Source organism: Neurospora hispaniola (assembly GCF_033458365.1).
Source record: "Neurospora hispaniola strain FGSC 10403 chromosome Unknown B0T23scaffold_3, whole genome shotgun sequence".
In the NCBI taxonomy this organism is placed as follows: Eukaryota; Fungi; Ascomycota; class Sordariomycetes; order Sordariales; family Sordariaceae; genus Neurospora; species Neurospora hispaniola.
The window spans coordinates 3,838,430-3,861,669 of NW_026944408.1; the positions used below are offsets into that span (position 1 = coordinate 3,838,430).

Here is a 23,240-nt window from a genome sequence, read left to right on the forward strand (position 1 = left end):
TTGTCTCTGGGCAGGGGACCTGATGAAAGAGAGGTGACGTTCTTGGTGTTCCAATGGATGAAAAACCTCCGGGAAGCGGTTCCAACTCCAGCGGAGCATCAGGCATCATCCTTGCCTAAAGAAGCTTAGTGCAGAGATCTCGTCTGTTGCTTGAAGCGTGCTCGCGTGCATTCGGGGCATTCTTGGCACGAGAGCAGCGCAGAGAGGAGCTGTGGGAAATGATGGGTTGAAGTCACATTCGGGCAGCTCATCCGAGCTGGGAATTTGTGCACATTTGTACAGTACTATAGGCAGAGGTAAAATGGCGGTAGCAGATGGCAGTAGGTATAAGCTGAGGAAGGAAGACAGATGCCGTGGCTGCCTTTATCAAACGGGCGGAAACATCAAATGCCCCACTATCGAGACTTCCACTTTGGGGCACCCACAGTGCTGGGACCCGGACCCGACCTGGGCTCGCCCGGCTCTCCGTCGATTTGAAAGCGGGAACTTAGGTTGTCACGCCTCCGGGCCAGGCCTCCCTCGCCATCCAATTCCAACGAGCCCAAGCAGGCGGTCAAGCAAATAAAGGAAGGGACGGGCAGCGGGCTTGACGGGAGCTCCAGGGCAGGGCTGCAGTCATCAGTTCAGGGCATCTCACCTCGTCGGTTGCCACTCATTGGATCGTCCCTCATTACGAGCGGAATGGCGAATGGCGATGCGCTAGTGCAAAAGACCGTGGAATTCAGGAGTCGCGGAAATTCACTTGGCTGGCTCAATACATAGCCGGACAGCGCGGTGGATTTGGTGGAATCGGTAGAATCGGTGGAAGCTGTGGAATGCCTGTGGAATGAAGTGGGGATCCATCTCGTCAATTTCCCTCCTGAGTTCGGGCAGGTCAACCCAAGCCAGCCGGAAGCCAACCAGATTCAACTAGTCAGGGACACTTTACACTACTATTCGTACGCCTGTCTCTTTTTTTCCCTTTTTTCCGTTCTCAGAACCCATCCTCGAGCACCTGCTATTCTGCCTGTCTATCTTTTGTAACACCACGTTGCTCTTCGCCGGCAGTATCAGCAGCATCACCTAATCTATCCCCCATTCAGCCAGCCATCATTAACATTGCCCTTCGAATCAAGCAGCCTCACAGTGTGCGCGCCCCCTTCAAGGAGTACTGCCAAGTTTTAGTGAGTAACGTACCTCAGCCGGGCCAGGTACCTTTGTACAGGTAGCTTCCCTTCACAGTCGCAGACAAACGACAGCGTAGCTCTGTAATTACGTCTTCGACTCGACGGTCACCCTACGGATTTGAGTACCTGTCCGTCTACCATCCGAACAGCTACACTAACCACTTTGTCCCGTACAGCACGACAGCACGGCCGACAGCACCGTAACATCACAACTCCAAATCTCCATTATCTTGACTACCTCTACGGCCAGCGGCACGGCCGGGCGCATTTCATGCTCGACACTCGATAGTCAACCAACCTAACCCGATTCCGTACCGTTCGAACATGGCATGCTTGACCAATACATTGCGCGACTAAGAAAGAATCCTAGGCCGGCTACGCGCCTGGCGCTGCATCGACAATGGCACTGCTTAATCCCACATTCATCTTCGGCATCTTCGTCCTTCTATACCTATCCTCCTTCATAATATTCGCCGTTGTTCGCATCCTTACCGGCCTCTCGATCCAGCGCATTGGCTATTTTTCCCTCCGACGACTCGCCTACACACCAAAAGATGGCATCAAGATTGAGATTCGTGGCCTGGGCCTCAATGTCCATCGTCCGACATTTGCCCAACCGACTTGGCTCAGTCTAGTGGTGGACGAGTTGGCCGTCACCGTGGATGTCAAGGAAGTAGAAAAGAGCAAGACCAAGCACGTTACAGGAAAACCACAGGGCGACACCTCCGACAACACGAAGCCAGGAGAAAAGGGGGAGACGGAACCGCTGCTTCCAACACCGCCACAGGTGCCTGGCATCAAAGCCGACACGAGTGCGGAGGGTCAGGGCAAGACTTGGAAACAGTTGACAAAGTTGAAAGAGAAGATTAAACGGCTGCATCGGAGCCTGGATTATCTGCATATGGTCGATATCGTCGCGACCAGCTCGACCCTTACTGTTACCGATGTTGGCAGCGTACAGATTGGAAGCTTTACCCTTGCCGTGGACACCCGAGACAAGATGGTAGATCGCGCCCGCTTCTTCCTCCAGAGCAGGTCGGATCAGCCAGGAGAACAACGACAGGCCGAGTGGATCATCACCATACGAAGCGTACTATTTACTGCCCATGGGCGGCAGGCCACCGAAATCCTCGACGGGGCCAGTTTCAATGTTCATGGTTTCCTATATGGAACGCAAGACGGTCTCCGAGATGCCGCTGTAGGTCTCAAGTTGGGCCGTCTTCACATTCCCTATGACGATGTGCAGCACAGCGCCTTGCTTTATAAGAAGATCAAGGAACTTGCCGAACAGGTCGTCGGGGTCCAACCCAAACCATTTGATGAGTTTGTCGAAAAGGTCATGCAGGAAATCGACGTTCCCGGGAGTACGAACCGGGAGTTAATGCAAACCGTCTCCGATTCAAAGGAGCTTGTAAGCTCCGTCCTCAGGGGCGTAAAGGAGGTCCAGTTTGCCGTCAGTTTCATCGGCCTCACCAAGAAAATCGAGAGTGTTAAGGCTGGTGGGACTCCTGTGGTACTAAATGCTTCCATGAAGGAAGTTGGTATCGACCTCCACCGCCTCGATCCCAAATCTCCGGCGCATAGGATGTACTTCCCCTCCAAAGACATTGCCCACGAGGCGTTGGCTGCCGCGCTCTCTATTTCGGTTGGCATTGACGACGGGCAAGGGAAACCCGAGAGACTCATGTATATCCCGATGGCCACCACCACCGTCAGAACAACCCTGCCCTCCAAGACTGTGGAGCTAGCCGAGGAGGGAACTGCTGAAGAGCGAAATGCAAACATGCTTTTTGCAAATTCCGTCGTAACATCCCCGTCCGTCGATCTCAACCCTAGGCATCTTCCGTTACTTCTGGCAATTTTGCGACCGAAGCCTAAAAGGAAGACAGAGAACCGGCAACCGCACATGCTCATCTCGCGACTTTTGCCCAAGGCTAACATCAAGTTCTCGATGCACGAACCTGTTTTGCGCATAACCCTTCCTCCAGTCGAGAAAGGTGTCGGCCCTGATGAGTTTGACCTCCTAATTTCGTCCATTTCATCAGTGTCTTTGGATCTTGAATCCTTCCATTCCGCAGTTGAGGAGCTACACTATTCATTAGCTGCTAGTTTGCGCATACAAACACACGATTTATACTACCAGACTTCTTCTGGTGAGAGATTCGACCTCCTCATAACAGAAGCATTCGACTTGAAAGTCCAGCTCAATGCTACACCTGATGTCCACGTGGTTGCGCAAGGAAACCTCCAAACCTTTGCACTGAAGCTGGTCCGCGGAGAAATTGGCGATGGCTTACATCACATTGTGAGACAGCTCCGCCCAGATGTCAAGCCGGACAAGTTGGCCATGCCGAAGAGCTCCCCCAAGAAGTCTAACTTTCTTCGTGGCATACCCGCATGGCTGCTTCAGTTCCAATTCCAATGCTCGGATTTCAGCTTGGCAGTGGCTGGGGTAGATAAGGAGATATCAGAAGATGCCCGGGGTGTCGCCATTGAGCTGGAATCTTGGTCGATAGACTATCGTGCTCAGAGAATAGATGGTCTGCAGCGACGGTCCTCCAGGCGGCGAGCAAGCAGTCGCAGCTTGATACCATCAGAAGCAGAGCTGATGAAACTTGCACCCACCTCCCCCCGAAAGAAGCACCATCACGAAGGAGATGGTCGCCGCGTTGCGGTCCATGTGAGGGGCTTGGAGGCGTTTATGGTGGAATCAGATGATATTGGAATTGAGCCTTTCCTCAGCATGCCCAAGCTTGAGCTCGCCTTCTCAACATTAAGCGACAACCAAGGCCCAGTTTTCCATGTCCAGGCTAATATGAAGAAGCTCCTTGTTCAGTATTCTTTATATCGCCACTACGCCGTCGCCTTGGCTGTCTCTGTTCTGCTGAAGGCATTTGGAAGGCCCGGAAAGCCCACAGCGGCAGAACCGGCAACTCCCACGGAAGCATCACCCCAACGACGGGTGGTAGGTCTTCTTTCTCCCCTGTCAGCCGATAGCGGTTTTCATTCTCTCGTGATGGACGACGAATCAACAACAGCCCGAGAATTTGTCACTATTGATGCCAAGGTAACAATGATCCAGATCAAGGCGGACTTGCCTTCAGATCCCCCGTTGATGGCCCACATCTACGCTTTGGAAGCGGGCCGCCAGCGGTGGTCTGCACCTTTCTGTCAGGCGAAGCTTATCAGGTTATTTGCCGAGGCTCCCAGGATGCGCAAGGTTTGGGCTAGGGTCCTCAGCATTAAGAACGGACGGGTGGACTATCGGGAGTCGAGACGGAAGTTCAGCAACGGAAGCGTGCGCGATGAGCGCATGGTTGACATCGCCAGCGACACAATCCGAGTCGCTGTCCCACATGAAATGGTCGGCCACAAGATCACGGACAACGTTGTCAATGTGATCAAATCCGCCAAGCAACTTCACCATCGGTTCAAGACCGGCACCAATGAGTACATCCTCGATAAGGGCCCTGAAGGTCCGAAAACTGTTCCCAAGGTTTCCTTGCGGGCTCGTACCTTGCTGTTTGATTTGGAAGATGGTGCTTTCGAGTGGAAACTCGGTATGATCTACCGTGCGGCTCGCGTTGAGCAGAAACAACGTCAGGCGCGGGAGGAAGCTTTCCGCATCAAGGTCAAAAAAATCCACGAAGAGGCGACACGCGATTCGAGCAAGCTACGGACGCGGTCTGCTGCACCAAGAGGACGAGCTTCTCCAGGAGGTGGTGGCCATGTCAGGAGTCACAGTACTGATAGTCGTCAACAGCTAGGCACTGACCCTCACTTCAGGGGTCGTGTACCAAGGTATGACCCAGATGGGGGACGACTTAACATTACCGGCAACACAGAAATCTCCATCGGCCAGGCCAAGCACAATCTCCATCTTCATAATGCAAGGAGCTGGAAACGGCGTATCGACCGTCAATATGCTGCTGCCAGGGATGAGGTGAAGGACTTGCATCAGGATTACTGGGGCAGCGACGAGACCATCCCAGAGGATCTGGGCGAGGGCGAGAACATACTAGAGGTTCCCCTACGGCACGCCCTTATGTCCGCAGTTGTCGACGACCTTCACTTCGTGGTCGACAAGCCGTCTTTTCCCCTTAGGGACCTTCCCGACTTCCTCCATAAGGTCGGAAAGGGCATGCCGAAAGACATGGAATACACAATGCTCGTCCCCTTGAGCGTGCAGATCAGTATGGGAGAGGCAAGAGTGTCTCTCCGCGACTATCCTCTACCTTTCATCCATGTGCCAGCCACCAAGTCGAACCAATCTGTCCGCCTACCCGCTCTGACACTCAAAACGGACTTTGTAATCGCCGAAGAGTTCCGAGGCGTCGAATCTACTCGGAAAATCAGAGTTCAGGTGATACCACCGCAAAGCCATGACTCGTCCGAACCAAATAAGGGCAGCTTCGCAATAGACGTCAGCAGGACTATCGGGCCCGTCAAGATGTTTTCGGACATGCATATCGACGTCCATACTGCCAACCCAACTCGCATAACTTGGGGGCCTTCTTATCAGCCTGCAGTCCAAGATATGATGATGGCTATTGAATCTCTAACCAAACCACAACTCGATCCTTCGGAGAGGGTAGGCTTCTGGGACAAGATCAGGCTCAGCTTCCATTCCCGCTTCCGCGTCACTTGGAGGGGAAATGGCGACGTACACCTCGCACTCAAGGGAAGCAGGGATCCTTACGAAGTTACGGGCGATGGTGCTGGGTTCTTGATGTGCTGGCGCAATGACGTACGGTTCAATATCAACGTTGACGACGACCCTAAAAAGTTCATGACTGTCGACAGCGGAGAGTGTGTTCTTGCGGTTCCAGACTATAGCCACCAAGTCCGCGAAGGTCGTCGTCGTCACGGAGAAAATGAAAGCATCGCAAGCGAGAGCAGACATAAATCTACTGCGTCCTTCAAGAAGGTGGTCATGAAACTATCAGGGAAGGTACAATGGCTAGCTGGTCTTGTCTTTGAGCAGGCCATCGAAAACGGCAATAGGAACTTCGAGTTCAAGCCTCACTATGAGGTTGTTCTGAAATCTCCGCAGTATGCCAAGCCACAAAACGGTCTTCCTTACGATGCTTTCCGTGGATTCCGCAGCCAGCATATTCATCTTTCAGTTGCGATCCGCGCGCCAGTCGACCGAGAATGGACAGCATCCAACCCTCCACCATCACGTAGCTATAATGCTATTCACCTCACGCCGCGCTTCTTCACCCATTTCTTTTCTTGGTTGTCGCTATTTTCGGGCCCACTCTCTCTTCCTGTCCGTCAAGGTCCCCTTTGGCCTAACAGGGAGAAGAACAGTAAAAAGTTTGGCAGGCATTTGGCCACTATCAAGTATAACATCATGTTTGCGCCTCTGTTCTTGAGTCACATCTACAAGCACAAGGACGTCGAAGACTATTCCGAGAATGCGGTCTCGGCAACGGGTATCAAGGTTCGGCTTGATAGCTTCATGCTCGATCTGCACCAGCGGCGGGAGGAATTCAACACCAGAGACCGCGGGCGCGGAACGCAGACAAGAATAAGCAGCATGAAGCTTCACGCAGGTCAACTGGATCTCGTCTCTGCGGATATCCGCGCTGTCTCCGCTAGTATTCGGGGCACGACCGCTGATGCCTTCCTAAAGCACTCGCTTTCGACCTTCGTCACCGATCAGGAGGAAGATGGCACGGACTTGTCTCGATTCACCATTCCTGACAATGACCTGACGTGGATCGACATGGATGATTTTGTTGAGCTCGACTGGATTTTGCCCACGGAACCAAACCCGGACACAAAGATTCTTCCACTTGCATTCGCGCCTCGCATCACCTATTTCCGCCAGACAGATATTGGCGGTGTCATTGACGGTGATCCGGACCGAAGCAGCCCTTTCGGACAGGAGCCAACCCATTCGTGCATCATGAGCCAGGATGATGATCCTAGAAGGATACAGGTTCAGTTGATTCGCCAGCGGTTGAAGCAACTGGATAAACAAATGGAGACGCACAACCGCAACTTGGGTGAAATCGAGCTTCGTCTGGTTCGCGACGAGGATCCGGATCTAAAGGCTGACTTTGAGGCCTTGACCAGACACACAACTGTGTTAGTTGAGAAGAGGGTTTTCCTGGAGGGCATGCTTAAGGAAATGACGCAGAACTCGCACTGTTGTGCTGAGAGTGAGGACTCGTCATCTTCCTCATCGGTAAAGGCAGAAGCGCGAAAGTCGAAAGCGGACATTAGGGGTTCAATGTCAACTCCCACGGAAGCAGAGTTTGCGAGCGATTTCAAGAACCGTTTCGTCGTCCACAACTTGCAATTGAAGTGGAACAACACCCTACGAAACATTATTCTACGCTATATCCATCAGGTTGGCCAACGACGAGGGTTTGTCTACTATATGTCGCGGCCGGCGGTCAAGTTCATTCTGGACATCGTTGAGGAGCAAAACAAGAACAAAGTGGCAAAAGAAAGCAACTCGACTCCGTCAGCAAGCAGTCCCAATGTCAATGGGGCAGAGAGGGACACCCAGGGAGACATTGAGGATAGGATTCGCAAAATCTTGGAGGATGGCAAGAAATTCGCCAGTGCCGAGGATGCAGGGCCGGGAAGTCCATCTATGGCCGACCTCGCCAGCGGTATCGCCAAAGAGTACATGGCCCAAAGCAGCTACCATATTCGTGTCATTGCGCCGCAGATTCAATTGCAGAGCGACAAGAACAAGAAACACGTGGTACTCATTGCCGCTAAAGGCATGGAGCTGAAGATTGTCGATGTGATGGACCAAAGCAGATTGTTTGATACTGTCAGTGGTCTCGTTCAGCGACGTTTCCTCGTCAACATGGACAGTACACAGTTCTTCGTCACCCATCAGAAGTGGTTTTCGACACAGCTGGTGTCCATGTACTCGGGGAATACTTACGGGACTCCGGCTGGGTCTTCGTGGCCGCCTTGGGTTCCTATGGAGGTCATGTTCGACTTTGAGACAGATCCTTTTGGCTTCAAACGCGTTGTCAAAAAGACGTCTGCTATGTTGCGATATGACAATTACAACACGCTTCGATTGAAGTATAACGACGAAGTGAACGCCAGCGAAGCAACCGACAATGACGACGGGGCGGCCGCAGACAACAACGAATCCAGAATGGACAACCTCTGGATCGAATTCCCCCAGGCTCACGCATTGTGCAACTCATCTCAGTATTATGCATTCTACGTCATCGTGGTGGATCTGTTGATGTACAGTGAGCCTCTGGAGAAGACGCGCAGCGAGAGGCTTGAGAAGATTATGCTTGCTTCGGACTTTAGCGACCTCAGAGGTGCCCCTGAAATGGTGATCAAACTTCAAGAGCGTGTCCGGCAGTTGGAAGATATCAAAACCCACTTCCAAACCCATGGCAAGTACATGGATAAGAGAGGGTGGAAAGATCGACTGGTACTGGAACGCGATTTGGCCGCTTGCGAGGATGAGCTTTTCTTCATGATGAAGGCCATCACTTCGTCTCAACGCAAGTACGAAAGCTCAACAAGCAGTCCACTCCTGAGGTGGAGCATTACAGCAAAGGAGATTGTGTGGCACCTCATCCGGGACACTAGCGAACCGCTTGTCGAACTCCAGCTCAAGAATGTCGAGTATGACCGTACCGACAACTCGGACGGCTCGCACGTGAACTTGATTCAGGTCGGAAGCATACTTGGTCTCAACCTCCTTCCTGACGCAATCTACCCCGTGATGGTCGCGCCGTACGTTGATGGTCACCGTGGTGGCTTTGACCCTACCTCTCAGCCAATGATTCGGGTGTACTTCCACATGCTCGAGGCCATCGCCGGTATTCCTGTCATGGATCACTTCGAGGTCGCTCTCTTCCCGCTCAAGATTCAGCTGGAGAGGGAGGTCGGTAAAAAGTTGTTCGAGTACGTCTTCCCTGGTATTGATGGTGACGAGGCCACTGCCGCCAAAAACACGTCTCCTTTCATCATCAAGCAGACCTTGCCGGAGGATGACGAGGATGCGGAAGACGATGGGTCTCTCGAAACCGTTGGGATACCAGACAGTGATAGGGAGTTGGGAGGTTTCTCAACACGGGCGGGCTCTCTCGAATTGCGCCTGCGCCCTACCTTGACATCCGATCCGGAAGCCACACCTAGCAAAAACAACAAGGCCTTGAGCATTCACACTGGAGAAGGAAGCTCCTTCAGACTCTTCCGGTCTGTCGGTACTGGGTTCAAGACGGTGTCTAAGAAACCACCTTCTGACGAGTCATCACTTCGTCCGAGCACTCCACGACCTAGCGTTGGTAGGACATCCACGGGCTTATCATCCAAGGATGGCAGCTCCAATCCGGAGACGAAGAAGGGAACTCGCTTCATGCTGCGCAAGGCGGCCGCGGACGTGGAGAAGAGGAAGAAGTCGGACGATCTCACCAAGATGATTGACCGGGCCTCCAACTACATGACCTTTGCCTACATCAAGATGCCGTCGGTGGTACTCTGCCTGAGCTACAAGGGCAAGGGAGACCGTAACCTGGAGGACGTGCACAACTTTGTGTTCAGGCTACCCACAATCGAATACCAGAACAAGACATGGTCCAACCTTGACCTTGCCCTCAATCTCAAGAATCGCATCATCAAAGCCCTCATCAGCCACACGGGCGCCATTATTGGCAACAAGTTCTCCAAACACCGGCCCAACACTGCACAGCAATCCAAGCTTCGCGAACTCGCCACAAGCTCAGTCCTACTAGCTCCTATTCTCTCAGAATCACGCGACAACAGCGGGGATGACTCGTCTTCGATATACAACGCCTCCATCGTGGACTTTTCTCGCTCCCCGCCGCGGTCGATTGCACGCTCGCAAACAGTATCGGTGGTTCCCAGCTCGGAGAGCCGGAGCTCTAGCATTGCTTCCTCGCAGCGGTCACCACTCGTGCCGCAGACCACCGCCACGGCTGGTACTAGTAGTAGTGCCCAGTCGATTGCATCTGGGCCACCAGCCGTCGGCTTCACCATGACCCCGCCGACACCTATCCTACCGCCGGGTATGGATGGCAACCAACCGCATCGGGGTGCGTTTAGCCTGCTCCGGCCCGCAACCAGTGCCGGGTCCAGACTGTTTGGTAGCAGTGGTGGAGGAACATCCGGCGCCAGTCCCGCTTCCAACGGCGATGGGGAAACCATGTCCCGACCTGGCACCAGCAGCGGTGTGTCGATGCTGCGACAGTCCAACACGGTGCTGAGAGACGACAAGGAGAGCCCAGAGGCGACGCAGAGGAAGGCGGGATACTTGAGAGATAAGCTCAGTGCCATCTCCAACAGACTCAAGGATCGTGGGGGTCAATCACAGCCTAGTCCCGGTCCCACTTCGGCTCCTCGCGACGATATCTTGAACAGCGACCGGGCCCTTCAAGAGGTCGCGGAAGAAGAAGCTGAGCGTAGTGAAGATTTAGAGAATAGGAGGCCGGTCACTGCACATGCTGCTGTGGGACCTGGCTCTATTGAAGCCATTGGCGGGCCCAGGCCGGATATCGTTGGGCATAGGCTGAGTAGGAGTTTTAGTGCGAGTGCGAATACCTGAAGCAGTCGGACGGACTATAAGGGAGTGGACGGTGTCTTTTTTATAATTCTGTAATCATTCTTCTTTCTCTATATTCGAGTTGGTGTCGTTTTGACATTACGTTTTGTTTTGTCCTAGGTTACTTTTTCTTCTTTTTTTCTTTTCTTTTTTTTCCATTCGTTTTCGTTGTACTACTCACATTGGCGTGAGTGTGAAGGACAACAAAAACCTTGTTCGTGAAAACAAGCGGCTGTCTTGGAACAGCTGAGTTGAATGCAGGGGTGGGGAAACTGAAATGACAATAGAGGTTACTACAGGTATATACATTATGTTATTGCGAGTTTGTACATAGACGGAGGGACTCCGGGACAGAGTCGGACCACTAAAAAGGTGCCGGACTGAGGATTTTGCTTCCCACTCATCAATGGCTTTTGAAGATGGAAGACACCTTGGATATGGCACTAGCAGAGATCAGCAGCGTATATAATACTATTTGATAATTTAACAGCAAGACATGCAAGGTGGCCGGGAAGTGCGGTGTACTTGGCTGTGAACAACGAACTGCAGTGCGCAGTCAGAACTCTGTTGATGACGCCGCTACTAGTAGAGCGATCAATAAGTGAGTAGCCGAGGTCAGTATCTGATGGTCATCTTGAGTTCGACGTACTTACAGTCTCACTCCTGTAAAGAGGTACATGCCCCGGCCCTCCAAAGGCCCCTCTGCTCTTTCCCTTTCGTTCAAGCTGCAATGAGGTACCTAGTAACGAACTCGGCACTCGGTTGCGCTACACCTACAGCGAGGACCATGAGTGCGGATTGTGAGTGACCTCAATGTAAGTGAGATGCGAAGGAGCGACTGGGACTAGGTGGTTATTTGAACTGCAGTGGTTCGGGTTGGTAGAGTTAAGTTTAAGTGATGGGACGGTAGGAATACCGCAAAGACTCGGGGCATAGCTTTTCAACTTCCAGGAAAATCAAGCAGAGTCTGCAAGCACACTGCAACATTTATGCCTGATTTCCTTGGAAGTTGAAAAGCTATGCCCCGAGTCTTTGCGGTATTGCATTACAACGCTCTACTTTACAGGACACTTACTTGGTACCGATCTTGCGAACTGAACCGAGAACTGAAGACGGAAATGTCTTTGAAGTGCCTGCAGTAAGAGGTAGTGGACGTTGGTTGCAAGCCCACTGACTGTGGTTGCAGTGTCAGACGATCAGGAGCAAGATTGCCGCTGGCCGTTGACAATCCCGGCCTCCGTCTCGATGTTGCATCAGTTTTGCGTGCAGTGTGTACCTACTGCACCATGAATCCCATGGCACTGGATCACTGCACACCACGGCAAGCAGCACGGACAGGCTCATCAAGAACTGAACTACGAACATCAAATTGCGGCAAGAGCTCTTCCGTGACCATCTCGCTGAAGCAAGTACACTGGGGAGATATCTGTTAGAAGGGGTAGTAGAGCGATGAAATTTTACATAGTCAAGGTCGGGTCTCACTAACAGATGTACATCTCCTAGTCCTAGTTTCTGATCCTTCGCTCCTTCCTTTGCTGATCGATCCGTCATCATTCCAACATCTACTGTAGCTTCCGAAGCGCTCCGATTTGGCAAGAACAACTGCTGGCAACCGAACGCCTCTTCCGTGTTCGTTAGACTGCAGTGAGGCCAGCTTAGCTGGGGAATTTAGGAGATCTAGGGGGCATGGTTTTAATCTCAAAAACTGTTGTGAGCCATCAGTCAACGAGGGAGCAACCAATTGCGTGTTCCAGTCCTTCCCTGCAACGGTTGTGCCTTCTCAATCGCCCGGCAACTGAGTGCCTAGAGGTAAAGACCGTACTCTCAGCTTCTCGCGCAGTGGATCTACTCGGCTGAATATTGTGCTATCTGGACGGTGGTGAAGCTACTCGCTATACTCCAGTCTTACTGTGAGCTCCTGCTTCTCAATGCCAAATGACAACATGCCACCACGAACTTCTCGATCTTGTTTTCGTACGTGCGAGAACAAATCAAGTCTCAATCTTTATTGGAAATACTATGCCAGATGCCCATATGGTCTCCAATCTCCTCACTGGTTACCTAGTTATGGAAGGACATTCGCCACTCAGGCTTTAGAAGCATGAATGGGAATGGGAGTACGTGAGTACGTATGTAACTGTAAGTACAAGCATGAAGATACAAGATCTGTGTGATGGGCAGGTGCGTAAAAATACCTATCCATGTCCCAATTCTCAGTTCGACACAAACCATTAAACAGGATAAGCACGGACTGTGTACAAGTACCTCTACATTTGTTTGTTCAGAACTAAGATCCAGAACAGACCAACCCGAAAGTATTCAAGGGATTACTACACTGCGCTGATCTTTTAACGTACGAAGTTTGGTCGGGTCGAGTTGGTCCGAATGAGCTCACATCAAGAACAGAGGAAGCTCGTAAATACTTTCGATCCAATTCTCTCGTCCTAGATGTGATATTTTTTTTATCTCGAATGTAGTTCTCCATCACAAGTAGGGCACCTGTCATACATGCCCCAGATCCTCGCTCGCCTCGTTTTCTTGCCACTACTTTTATTCAGCCCCTTGCCGAGGGCCAGTCTACACGTCTGACTTGACTCGAGTTGAAGTTGGAGGTTCAGATGGTCATGTTCCTCCCATTATGCTCTCTCAAGATACTTACACACTAGAGATAAGTATTGCCAGATGTCATCTGCTATTCAGTTATCAGTGGGGTACGGTTCTGTGGATGGATGGGCAACACACTGTCCAAACGTTACACAGCGACTCGCGCCCACAGTCAATACCTACCTAGGTGCCTACCTACCTACCTAACTATAGCTTTCCTAGCACACTCACTCACAGCCTGTGCCTATCTTCTCGAGTTTCACTCATATCCTCCTCAATCCCAAACTTACACATAGCAGCTCAAGACTGCCAAGGTACTTTCATTATCTCTAGTTCCTTGGTTCCACTCAAGGCCTGCCGCAAGAGACACCATCCAAAAATACATTGCACCTAGGTAGCACTTGACAGAACAGACTACTACATACCTACTGTGTAAGTAGTATCGGAAAGGTCTGACTCGAAATTTGGTATCAGGCGTCACGTGAAGTAGTACATCTACCATTTGACTCCTGTCTTGTTACCCTTGTACACCAGACTACAGACATCAAGTCCCAAGTCCGGGTCCTCGTGTAACCCTGTGTAGCCAAAAGATATCATTCAGTTACCAAGTGCCATTCGGTCCAGTCTTCCCAGGATCTTCGCCTTTGTTACTCATCGGCTATCCAAGGTCCGTCATCCCGTCGACCGCTCACTGAGTTATTCGTGCGGCTCCATTCAGGCTTACATAGGAGACGTTGTGTCGCCATCCGTTTTCTTCCATACATGTTCTGGAAGCTGGGCTAGAGCGGGATGACAAGCGAGCCGCTGTTACATCCGGTAGAACCTGCAGCAGATCATGATGACTCTGGTTCGATTACATGTCTTGTTTTGAAGGGCTGAGAATGACCCCTTATTCTGAGAGCCAGAAAGGATCCGTGTTTGATGTCTGTCGACCAAGCGTGAAGGTGTGGTTGATGAGGCATTGCCTAGTAAACAAAGGCTGTCTGGGAGAAAAGAAAAGTGCAAGTTCAACATGACGCGTGTGGAAAGGTTCTATATAAGATAAGAGGTCAATTAAATATAAGGCCTCTCTAGACACACGCTAACGCTCTATCAATGCAAATCAAGCCCAGGACGTGAACTCCATATGTATCTCCCTAAAACCTTTCAGGTGAGCATTTCAAAGTCAACATGACTATTCGTCCAAATCGAAAGAAAAAAACTTCTTCCTTCGTCAACCCATATCAACGTTTTTTTGTTTTTTCTCTCTTTTTACTTTATTTGTTTTTTTGCGCCAAGACCCATTCTAGGTAACCGAAACGAACAATCATGATTGATGTTGTGTTAGCGAACAATCAGGGATTTACTCCTTGTTGATGTTTCCCATTCTCTTTGACATGCTAAGAAGAGAGTTAGTGTCTTGGTTATCACTTCAGGAATGTTCAAGGTGGGCTTACAAATCATAGAAAGCAAACTGGCTGGGCGAGCTACCAAACTCATAGACGAAGCGACTGGCGAGGTAGCTGCCAAAGATGGCCCTCAGATACGAATCGGGAACACGCTCGATGATGGTATCGAGGCCGATCTTGTTGATGAGAAGGTTGGGCAAGGCATCGGCAAGGACGGACCTGCGAATCTTCTCGTTGTCCCAGAGCTCTGAACGCTGGAGATCCTCGTCAAGAGAGGTGATGGCCAATGACAACTTGTCAGAGAGAACAGATCGAGGAAGGCCAGTCTGCTCATGTTCCCGCCAGATGGCCTCGAACTCGAGGCGGGCATTGTCCTGGATCTTGTTTTGCACTTCCTTGACATAGGCCTGGTAGAACTCGGGCGCATTGCCGCGGGAATCGTGGCACATGTGGGTAACGAAGCCCTTGTCGTCAAAGCTGAGGGAGGCAAGGACCTCGAGCGATGAGCTGGTTACACCGCCCTTGTTGGCGCTGGCATCCTTGTAAACGATGCAGCCGGCTTCCTCCAGTCTGAGCTTGGCATCTTGAGTGATGAAAAGGTTGGCACCCTCAACAATATATGGGATGGTTGACTTTCCATCCTTGATAAGCTTGTTGACTGAGGAGAGGTCGATCGACTCGGGACGGCCACCGCAAGGCACGAACATGTCAGTGATGCCGTTGTCGCGAAGATGGTACGTGTTACGGAATGCAGTGCCGTTGTGCACAACCTCTCCGTTGGGGAGTGTGACGTTGGTATCGTCACAAAGCACACGATAACCATCCTTGGAAAGCTTGGCGATATCAAAGTTCGAGATCATAGCACGAGCCTTGGCAAGACGGCGCAACTCATCCTTGTCAATGCCGTTGGGGTCGCAGAGGACACCGGATCCGTCAACGATAGCAGTGTAAGTCTCGTTGCTGAGCAGAATCTCGTTGCTTCCCAGATCACCATCGGGACCACCAGTCTGCATCTTTCTGATCTTGGAGGGATCAAGCTCAAGCTTGCGGTAAATACCCTTGACATACTCACGGACCGACAAGGTTGTCATGCCATAGGAGTCGTGAGGGATGCCACCAAGACGTGGTGATTTGCCAGTGAAGAAGGATTTCCACCAAGGAGCGCCGCGGGCCCGGGCATGCTCAGTGGCCCAGTCGACAAGGTCAGCAGTGTTCTCATCCGGTCCCATGAACAAAATCTCCTCCTTGCCGTAGAGGTCGACAATGGGGTTCTTGATGCCAGGCGTCTCAGCCTTCAGAAGAAGGTCAAGGATACTATCGATGTACTTCTCAAAGGCCTCGCGGTGCCTGTCTTGCTGCTTGGGGTCAAGGAGAATGACACCCTTCGATCCGCCCTCCGGAATATCCTTGTTCTTGCGCTGCTGGGTGCTGGCAAGACCGTAGTTCTCATCAAAGAGATTGCGAGCATTGATCTGGTAAGCCTCCTTACTTCGAGACTTGACAATACGAATACCACCCCGTGCAATATCCTTGAAGCGGAGGTGGAAACCTCGCGACTCGGAAGTGATGACGAGGAACATTCCGTACAGCGGCTTGGGATACTCGACTTCCGGAAGGAACGAGGGATTAAGCCGGAAGCTCAGAGCGACTTTGGTGGGAGTGAAGAAGTTGGTCTTGAGGACTGCATTGTTAAATACACGGAAGGCAGTCATAACCATTTCCTCGTGCTCGTTAGAAACGTCCTTGGTGATCTTCTCCTTAAGCTTGGCATCAGAGAGGACCTCCATGACAGGCGTAGGCGCAATGAGGTGGCGATCATAATCGCTGCCGACCCGAAGGTGAACGCTGGCGAACGAGGCGTAGAGAGCGCGCACAAGTTGTGGGTGAGAGCTGATGATTTCAAGAATGTAGTCAGGCGTAAAGGTCTCGGTACGCAGACGCTTCTTCATCTTGGAGAGAATCTCAACATGCGAGTTGTTCTTGGGGTCCAGAGCTGCAATGAGCGAAGTGTACTCTGTTCCAAGACGGTTCAAGAAATGCTGAACAAACACCCAGACGCAGTGGGCATAGATGGTCTCCTGCAGACTGAGTTCACCAGAGGCAAACATGTTGTGAAACTTGTTCTGGGGAAGGCAGTACAGCAAGGAAATTTCCTTGGTGATCTGGTGAATAGATTGCTCAAGAGGAGGGTGTTTGCCGTCGATGTTCGCAGCAGGGCGCAGATAGATACTCATGACGGTGATACCATTGGAGAACTGCTCAACGTACTTGCGAGAGCTTGTGACGCCGTAGTAGTGGTAAAGGTCGCTGAGGGCGCTGAAGATACCCTTTGCTGTTCGAGAGCGGAAGGCAACTACCAGTCTCATTTCCTCCGAGCCCTCGATGTCGAAAACCTCAATGACGGGGCCATGTCGGCTCACGGCAACCTGGATGATGTCCTGGTAGATCTGCTTGGTGTTCTTGGTAGCCTTGGCAAGGAACATGCGGTCGCTGATCACTTCCAGGCGGGTTTCCTTGGGATCGGCGTTAGAATCAACGAAGAGACACTGATAAACAAAGTAGCAACGAAGAGCTGCCTTGGAGTTCTCCTTCTGTCCCAGGACACCGGGGGATCTGAAAGTCTCGACACGGAAGCGCTTCGAAGTATCGTCGCCATCCAAGTACTTGGACTCGAGTCTGTGCTCATATCGCGGACCGTCGAAGGAGGTCATGCCGGGTTCGCTTGTGTCGATGTAAATGGCGTGGTCCGAGGCTTCCATATCCAGTCTGATCTCTTCCCGCTTGTCCTCGCGAGAGAAAGCAGCAACTTTGGCCGCATAGAGAGATGTGATATGATTTGCAACCGCCTGAGGGTTTTCTAGTTGGAAGTAGACGTCGTCGATGCCAAGCTCATTATAGAACCAAGTAATCTGACCGTCAACCAGAGTCTCAGGAATCCAGCCGCCCTGGACAATGATATCCTTGACTGTGATGAATATCAGTAAATGATATAGCACAGTATATGCGTAGAATTACCAACCTTGCTTCATCTGTTCTGCCTTTCCCTGGAAGACAGGGGCAACATATCCAACAGTTGCGGAGCGGAGCACCCTGTGCCCGTTGCCGTTCACCTTGGGATAGCTGACATGAGTCGGCTGAGGAGAAGGATGTCTGGGCGTCTGATCTTTGAGGCGATCAACCAACTTGTGGGCTGGGACCGGGGCTGAAGGAGAATCCATCATGGTATCGCCTGAGGACTCGAAAAGTTCGGGAAAACTAGACATGGGAAGGTCAGTTTGAATGGTCAAGCCAGATGCTCTGCGCTTGTAGCCCCCAGTGCTTGGGAGGGGAATCACTACGTCCGCCATGGCGATTGGAGTGAGGTGACAAAAGCCTCCCAGGCTACGATCAACGTGTGTAGAATGAGGTGTACAGAGACAGATGGGAAAATGACAAAGAAGAAGGGAACGATGAGGCTTCTAGAAGGGAGTTTTGTAGGGCATTCATGGTGCAATGACAGCCGTTGGCCTTTCATCTTGACCGTGGTATGACCGATATCAGAAAGCTCAACGTGAAAACAAGAATAACCAGAACATGGAAGGCCCCGTATCAGGTCAAACAGGTCAAGCCCCCGGGATCGGATAAGCCAGGTCGGCCACAAATCGTGGCACAGCCGTGAGCCAGGGAAGGGAGAAAGGGTGACACGGCAACATGGCATTGATAACGGCAAGACAAACTCGATGCCGCCAAATTGGGACGGCAGGAAAAAACGAGCGCGCCTCGTTTGGTTTTGCGGGAGTGTAAGCTCCGGCATGCGAGTTTGTGCTTACCGCGCCTTAAGCCATGCTTTCGTGTTTCATCTCGTGCTGATAAGAGAAAGACAGAACCTTTTGAGGGCGTATGCGAGGGAGACGTACCTGGTCAGAACTTTGCTTGACAGTCGAGATTATCCGCCTAGGCAGATAAAAAGGGATTGGCAATTTCAGAGCAGCACAGATACTTGCGCTTAGGTGCTGATGCTGGGCGGCAGGTATCCGTGTGTATGAGGACCTGTGCTATTTCGAGAAGATCACAGGCGTCGGTAGAGTGATGCTGTGATGCTGGTGTGCTCGTTGGCGGGGCGATAGAGGAATGGTACCCGGAGGGGCAAGAACCAAGGCAAAATGCAACGGTCCAGCGATAAGGGTAAGCGTGTCTCGGAGGCTTCGAGAGACAAAGAGGACTTGTGTGAGAAGCTGTCAGAGGTATTTTGTTGACAGCAATGCCCAGATTCCTGTTGGCCTGTTAGAACGCGGCTTTCAAGACTGACCAGATAACACGATGCGCATTGTGAAAGGAATCGTGTGCTTGTTGGCCAGGAGCCCTTAAAACGGTGAGCCACTCAAACGGCTGGTTCCATTTTCCATGGCGACTTGGAAAAGGTCCCAATCCATCTCCCATCTCTCGTTCCTGACCGACTCATCCTTTCCGTCTGGCCGCCAATGGGGACGCTGAAGGACTCGAATGAGGATCGGGAGAGATTGCAATCAGAGAAGGAGCACAAAAGACTGCATGTTCCATGGTACAGGTGACACCAGGATTCATCCCAATGATGCCAGGCATTCATCCCAACATCCAGAGCTACGGGACTCGCTTTGCACGCGCCAGATATCACCCCGAGCAAGGACTCGGGCAACAGGCGGCCTTGGCATCCCAGCCTTCGTCGGTGGCATATAATGCGAACTTCCGCCTTGCCGCGCAACGGCTGGAATCCCACGAGATAAGGGAATTAGGGGCAGAGAAGGAATATCCGGATGGAAACATGAAGGTGGTGGGGACGGAGAGACAAGATCCAGGGGAGATCGGTATTCGGGGGACGTGAAAGTAGGTAGGTAGGTATTCCCGGAAGGGCAGTGTAGGTAGTGGTTGCAGCGGCAATGGTGGTAAACCGTGCTGAGTGGTTCAGGGGTGACCCAAGTACCTTATACATTGGTCTTGTCCATGTCGCCAAGTGGAAGGGTGATTGCCTAGTGTTATAGAGGTAATCGCCCTGACATCTCCGCCGAGGGTATTTTCCAGGTAAAAGGGAAAAAGCGCCACCTACCAAAATGGACCGCTGAGTGAGGATACTCGGCAGTTTGTCGCACAGAGATACGACGGGTTTGTGTGCTTGGCTGGAAGACAGCTAAGGGTTTCGTCGGTTGGCGGGTTGATATAGAGGTGCAAGAGACCTAGAGGTAGTCGGAGTTAAACCGCCGAGGATGAAACAACCGGCCAAGGATCAATAGCAGAAAGAAGGCCTGGAGTTGTTGACCTTACATCAAGGAATGAAGTGTGTGTATCAAGTATAGTCTTTGATCTCGAGCCTTGTAACTGTTGGCTGACGGGGTGGGCGTCCCAGAGCTCTTTATATGGCTGCACAGTTCCGGCGTGTAGGCAATCCATGCTGCTGCAACAAGTGACCTCTGGAGTTGGGGATGGGAGCTTACCAGGATAGAAGGGAAGCCATGGACCGCCGTTGATGGGTCGTGATGGACCCCGACCGATAGGTGTATTGACGATGCGTGGCTTGTCAGAAATTTGCAACGCTGCAGCCAGGTTGCGAGGATCGTTGACTTCCACTTGACTAGGTAGGTAAAGAGGTAGCGAAAGTAACTCCCATGTACCTTCCTGATTCCCTTCACGATGTGCCATGTCGTCAAAGAAGGAATGGATGAGTTGCTAAGTCTATCCCCAGAACGCAAGAGTCCAATGAGAGTCTGGGGTACAGGTACGTACCTGCTTGTGGGCCTTTTCTCGCTCTGTCACCAACGAATTTGCCGTGCCGGACTACCTACCTAAGCCTGATCGGGATGTTTCTGGCCTGTGCTGATTGGGTCACAGGATCGGTACCTGAACGGGAAACCGGGGCTTTCCTCGTTTCTATTTGCAGTCAAGGTACGGGGTACGTATCTCACCTCAGTGGGGCATCCCTTCTCCTTCTCCAGAAAAGCGGCTATTCGAGGTTTTCCAGTTGGACTTGACAGTTTCTCCCTGTACGTAGCCTTCTTTTGTCTTTCGTACCTATTGCCGGCCCCTCGTCAATGTCGCTATCCAACTGATGGCTGTGTAAAACCTTTGAACCGAAGTCATTGTGACTCCTCTTCGTGCCCTTCTGCCGTCTTCGCTCTCACCAACATACGCAACTCTTTCATGCGGCACAGAGCTTCCACTTGCTATGAGGGCCTCATATTCAGGTTACCTTTAAGCGACTTTCATACGGGGAGCACCCCTGCGCATTGATGCTTGTCAAGTGGTCAACTGGTCGACTGTTGACAAACAAGCAGAACATCGATTGCAGGCACAGTTCACCACGATTTTCCCGCTTCTCACCACAGCATAAACTGGCCATAGGGGGGATCGCCCATCGAGCACGTTCTGGAAGCAAGCGTTCAGGTTTTCTGGTGCAGTCTGCCCCGTTGGTACCCAGTGTCGTAATGTACACCGTGCGAAGTAGAATATTGCTGGCGGGGATCACGACCGCTCGGGACATTTGCCTCTCCGTCAGCCTAGATTTACATGCAAGTAGTAATGAGCAGCTGGACAGGAGACAAAGATGTACCTCCACAGTATTCGATGCTTCGTATCCCGGATTCTCTGCTGGATATGGCAGCTGGACGGGAAGAGATTTTTGCATCGCATGCAGCCCTGTAAAGCACTATGCATACCATAGGAAGGTGGAAGCAGCCTTAGACAGTAGGTGGTGCTGCCGGTGGACTCGGATTTCGTCAACATCGATCATGTTGTGTGACGGCGTCGGTGCTTCTTTACCGCCTCTTGGCTTGGCCATTGAGAGTCCAGCGAGCTGAGAAACGCTTACTGGCATCATAATCGTGTATACTGGCCTCATCGATGTTCTGGGGCCTCTAAATCGTCGTTAAATTTGGACCATTTTTGACTGTGATCGTAAAGGTTTCAAACAAGCTGGTCCCGTGATGGCCCCTAGTACGTAAAAATTGGAGAAGTTGGAGCTCCCTGGCGGCCTGTACTCCGCGATTACTCCCTGTCTTTCCAGACCGGCTCCGTTGGAATAGCCGGAACCTATGGCGGCTGCTGAGTGGTTGTCCCGCCGGTTTTCATTACCCCCAGTTTTTCCCAAAACCGTACTTCTTTGAGCCAGTCCGTGTGTGCTAGAGACGCCATCAAGTAATCTGGGGGTAATAGAAACTAGCTGGTCGTCGCACGGGATCCTGAAGTTGGCTCTTGTTACAGAACTAAGCCCAAACTTGCGCGTTTGGTATGGAGTCAACGAGGGTCCGTATGGGAGTCTCCGCCTACCACAACTCTCTTTCTAGGCTTGACCGCTGATGTGCCGTAACGGCCCCCGGGGATTACGACAGCCTCTACCTTCCGGATCGCCTACCGAGGAGGGGCAAGTCCTGCCCCTGTTGACACCGTCGCTTCTGAGCTGCGAGCTGCGCTGGCGGGAGGGCTGGCGGGGCTGGCGGAAACCACCTATCTCTTTGGCCGATCAAATTTATCCTTTTAGCGCGCCCCATAAAAATCAGGCGACTACTCTTGAGGTACTGGCAGAAGGGTCTTATCGCATAGAAAGTGAGGTAGAGAAAGGTAGCTGATAAGGAAATTGTTACTGAACTGCATGTCCTATTGGATAAACCCCTGTCGGCGCTAAAAGGATAAATTTGATCGGCGAAAGAGATTGTGGCTACTGTCAGGGACGAAAGTTCTGTTGGTCTCGTGTTCTCCCCGACAGGCTTTAGCAGAGCGCTGTGAAATTCCACCAAAACAAACCTGACTGATCACGGGAGCGTGGCTTCAGGAATTTCCACCGGCCGTTGGCATTGTTTAATCCCGCCAAGCAATCCAAGCTTTTTCCCCAGACCCAACATCCTGGCCCGCCAATCCAAACATAACAACTCCTCATTCAGACTTTAGGTTCCCCTGACGAGACAGCTTCTCAATGTCAAAAGAAATGTACACTACACTACAGCTCAGCTCCAGTGTTTCGATACAAGCTGAGACGGGGAGCACCGCCAGGCGTCGAATCCACAATGGTCAAGCATGCTATAGTACCGAGAGTTCACTGAACAAGTGATGTCCCTTGTGTCTCACTGTCCATACCGTTGCCTCATGTCAAGCTTTGCTCAGCTGACCAAAGACTTCTTATTTCCCACGGTAGACATTCCGATCTGCTGATTTACCCGAAAGAACCGTCGTGGGTCTGTCTTACGGTGTATACCCCCATTGCCTTTGGCGTCTCGTTTGTCATTTTTGTTGAGTTTTCAAAGTGCTTGCAGTTCAGGTATTTTGAAGTCCCTTCCCCATAACCTTCTGGTCTTGTGAGCATGCACTGGGAAGTTGTCCTTAAAAGCAAGGACAATGGAGGCCGCATAAGGCAGAATATCTAGGCTTTTAAAAGATGTCGTTTCAAATTCGACTTTCTGCGAACAGGCCCTGAATCGCACTGGCATTTTCTCACATGGCAAGGCGCCACCGATGATGCACCTATTGCGGAATGCGGAGACAATGACGCTCATGCTCTGGAGAAGTGAGGGCTTTCGA

At 51.7% G+C, this 23,240-nt stretch overlaps 4 protein-coding genes across 4 annotated transcripts; 1 reads left to right on the top strand and 3 right to left on the bottom strand.

Annotated features, from left to right (window-relative positions):
• Positions 1–1,336: 1,336 nt before the first annotated feature.
• Positions 1,337–11,216, top strand: B0T23DRAFT_378097 (mitochondrial protein from FMP27-domain-containing protein). Its single transcript, XM_062837072.1, has one exon. It carries the CDS (start codon positions 1,567–1,569, stop codon positions 10,729–10,731), a length of 9,165 nt encoding a protein of 3,054 aa, XP_062694496.1. The 5' UTR covers positions 1,337–1,566; the 3' UTR covers positions 10,732–11,216.
• Positions 10,800–12,279, bottom strand: B0T23DRAFT_395118 (uncharacterized protein; the record flags this gene model as incomplete). Its single annotated transcript, XM_062838170.1, has 8 exons — positions 10,800–10,844; positions 10,910–11,000; positions 11,036–11,158; positions 11,382–11,453; positions 11,506–11,589; positions 11,804–11,861; positions 12,046–12,154; positions 12,211–12,279. 8 exons carry the CDS (start codon positions 12,277–12,279, stop codon positions 10,800–10,802), a joined length of 651 nt encoding a protein of 216 aa, XP_062694497.1.
• Positions 12,280–14,674: 2,395 nt separating this feature from the next.
• B0T23DRAFT_395119 (Glutamate/Leucine/Phenylalanine/Valine dehydrogenase-domain-containing protein) lies at positions 14,675–18,067 on the bottom strand (the record flags this gene model as incomplete). The annotated part of the gene is made up of 3 exons (XM_062838171.1): positions 14,675–14,711; positions 14,769–17,685; positions 17,740–18,067. The coding sequence occupies 3 exons, from the start codon at positions 18,065–18,067 to the stop codon at positions 14,675–14,677; spliced, it is 3,282 nt and encodes a 1,093-aa protein (XP_062694498.1).
• Positions 18,068–20,478: 2,411 nt separating this feature from the next.
• On the bottom strand, positions 20,479–21,504 carry B0T23DRAFT_378102 (uncharacterized protein; the record flags this gene model as incomplete). The annotated part of the gene is made up of 1 exon (XM_062837073.1): positions 20,479–21,504. A coding segment is annotated over exon 1 (439 nt), but the record flags the coding sequence as incomplete, so codon positions are not given.
• Positions 21,505–23,240: the final 1,736 nt, after the last annotated feature.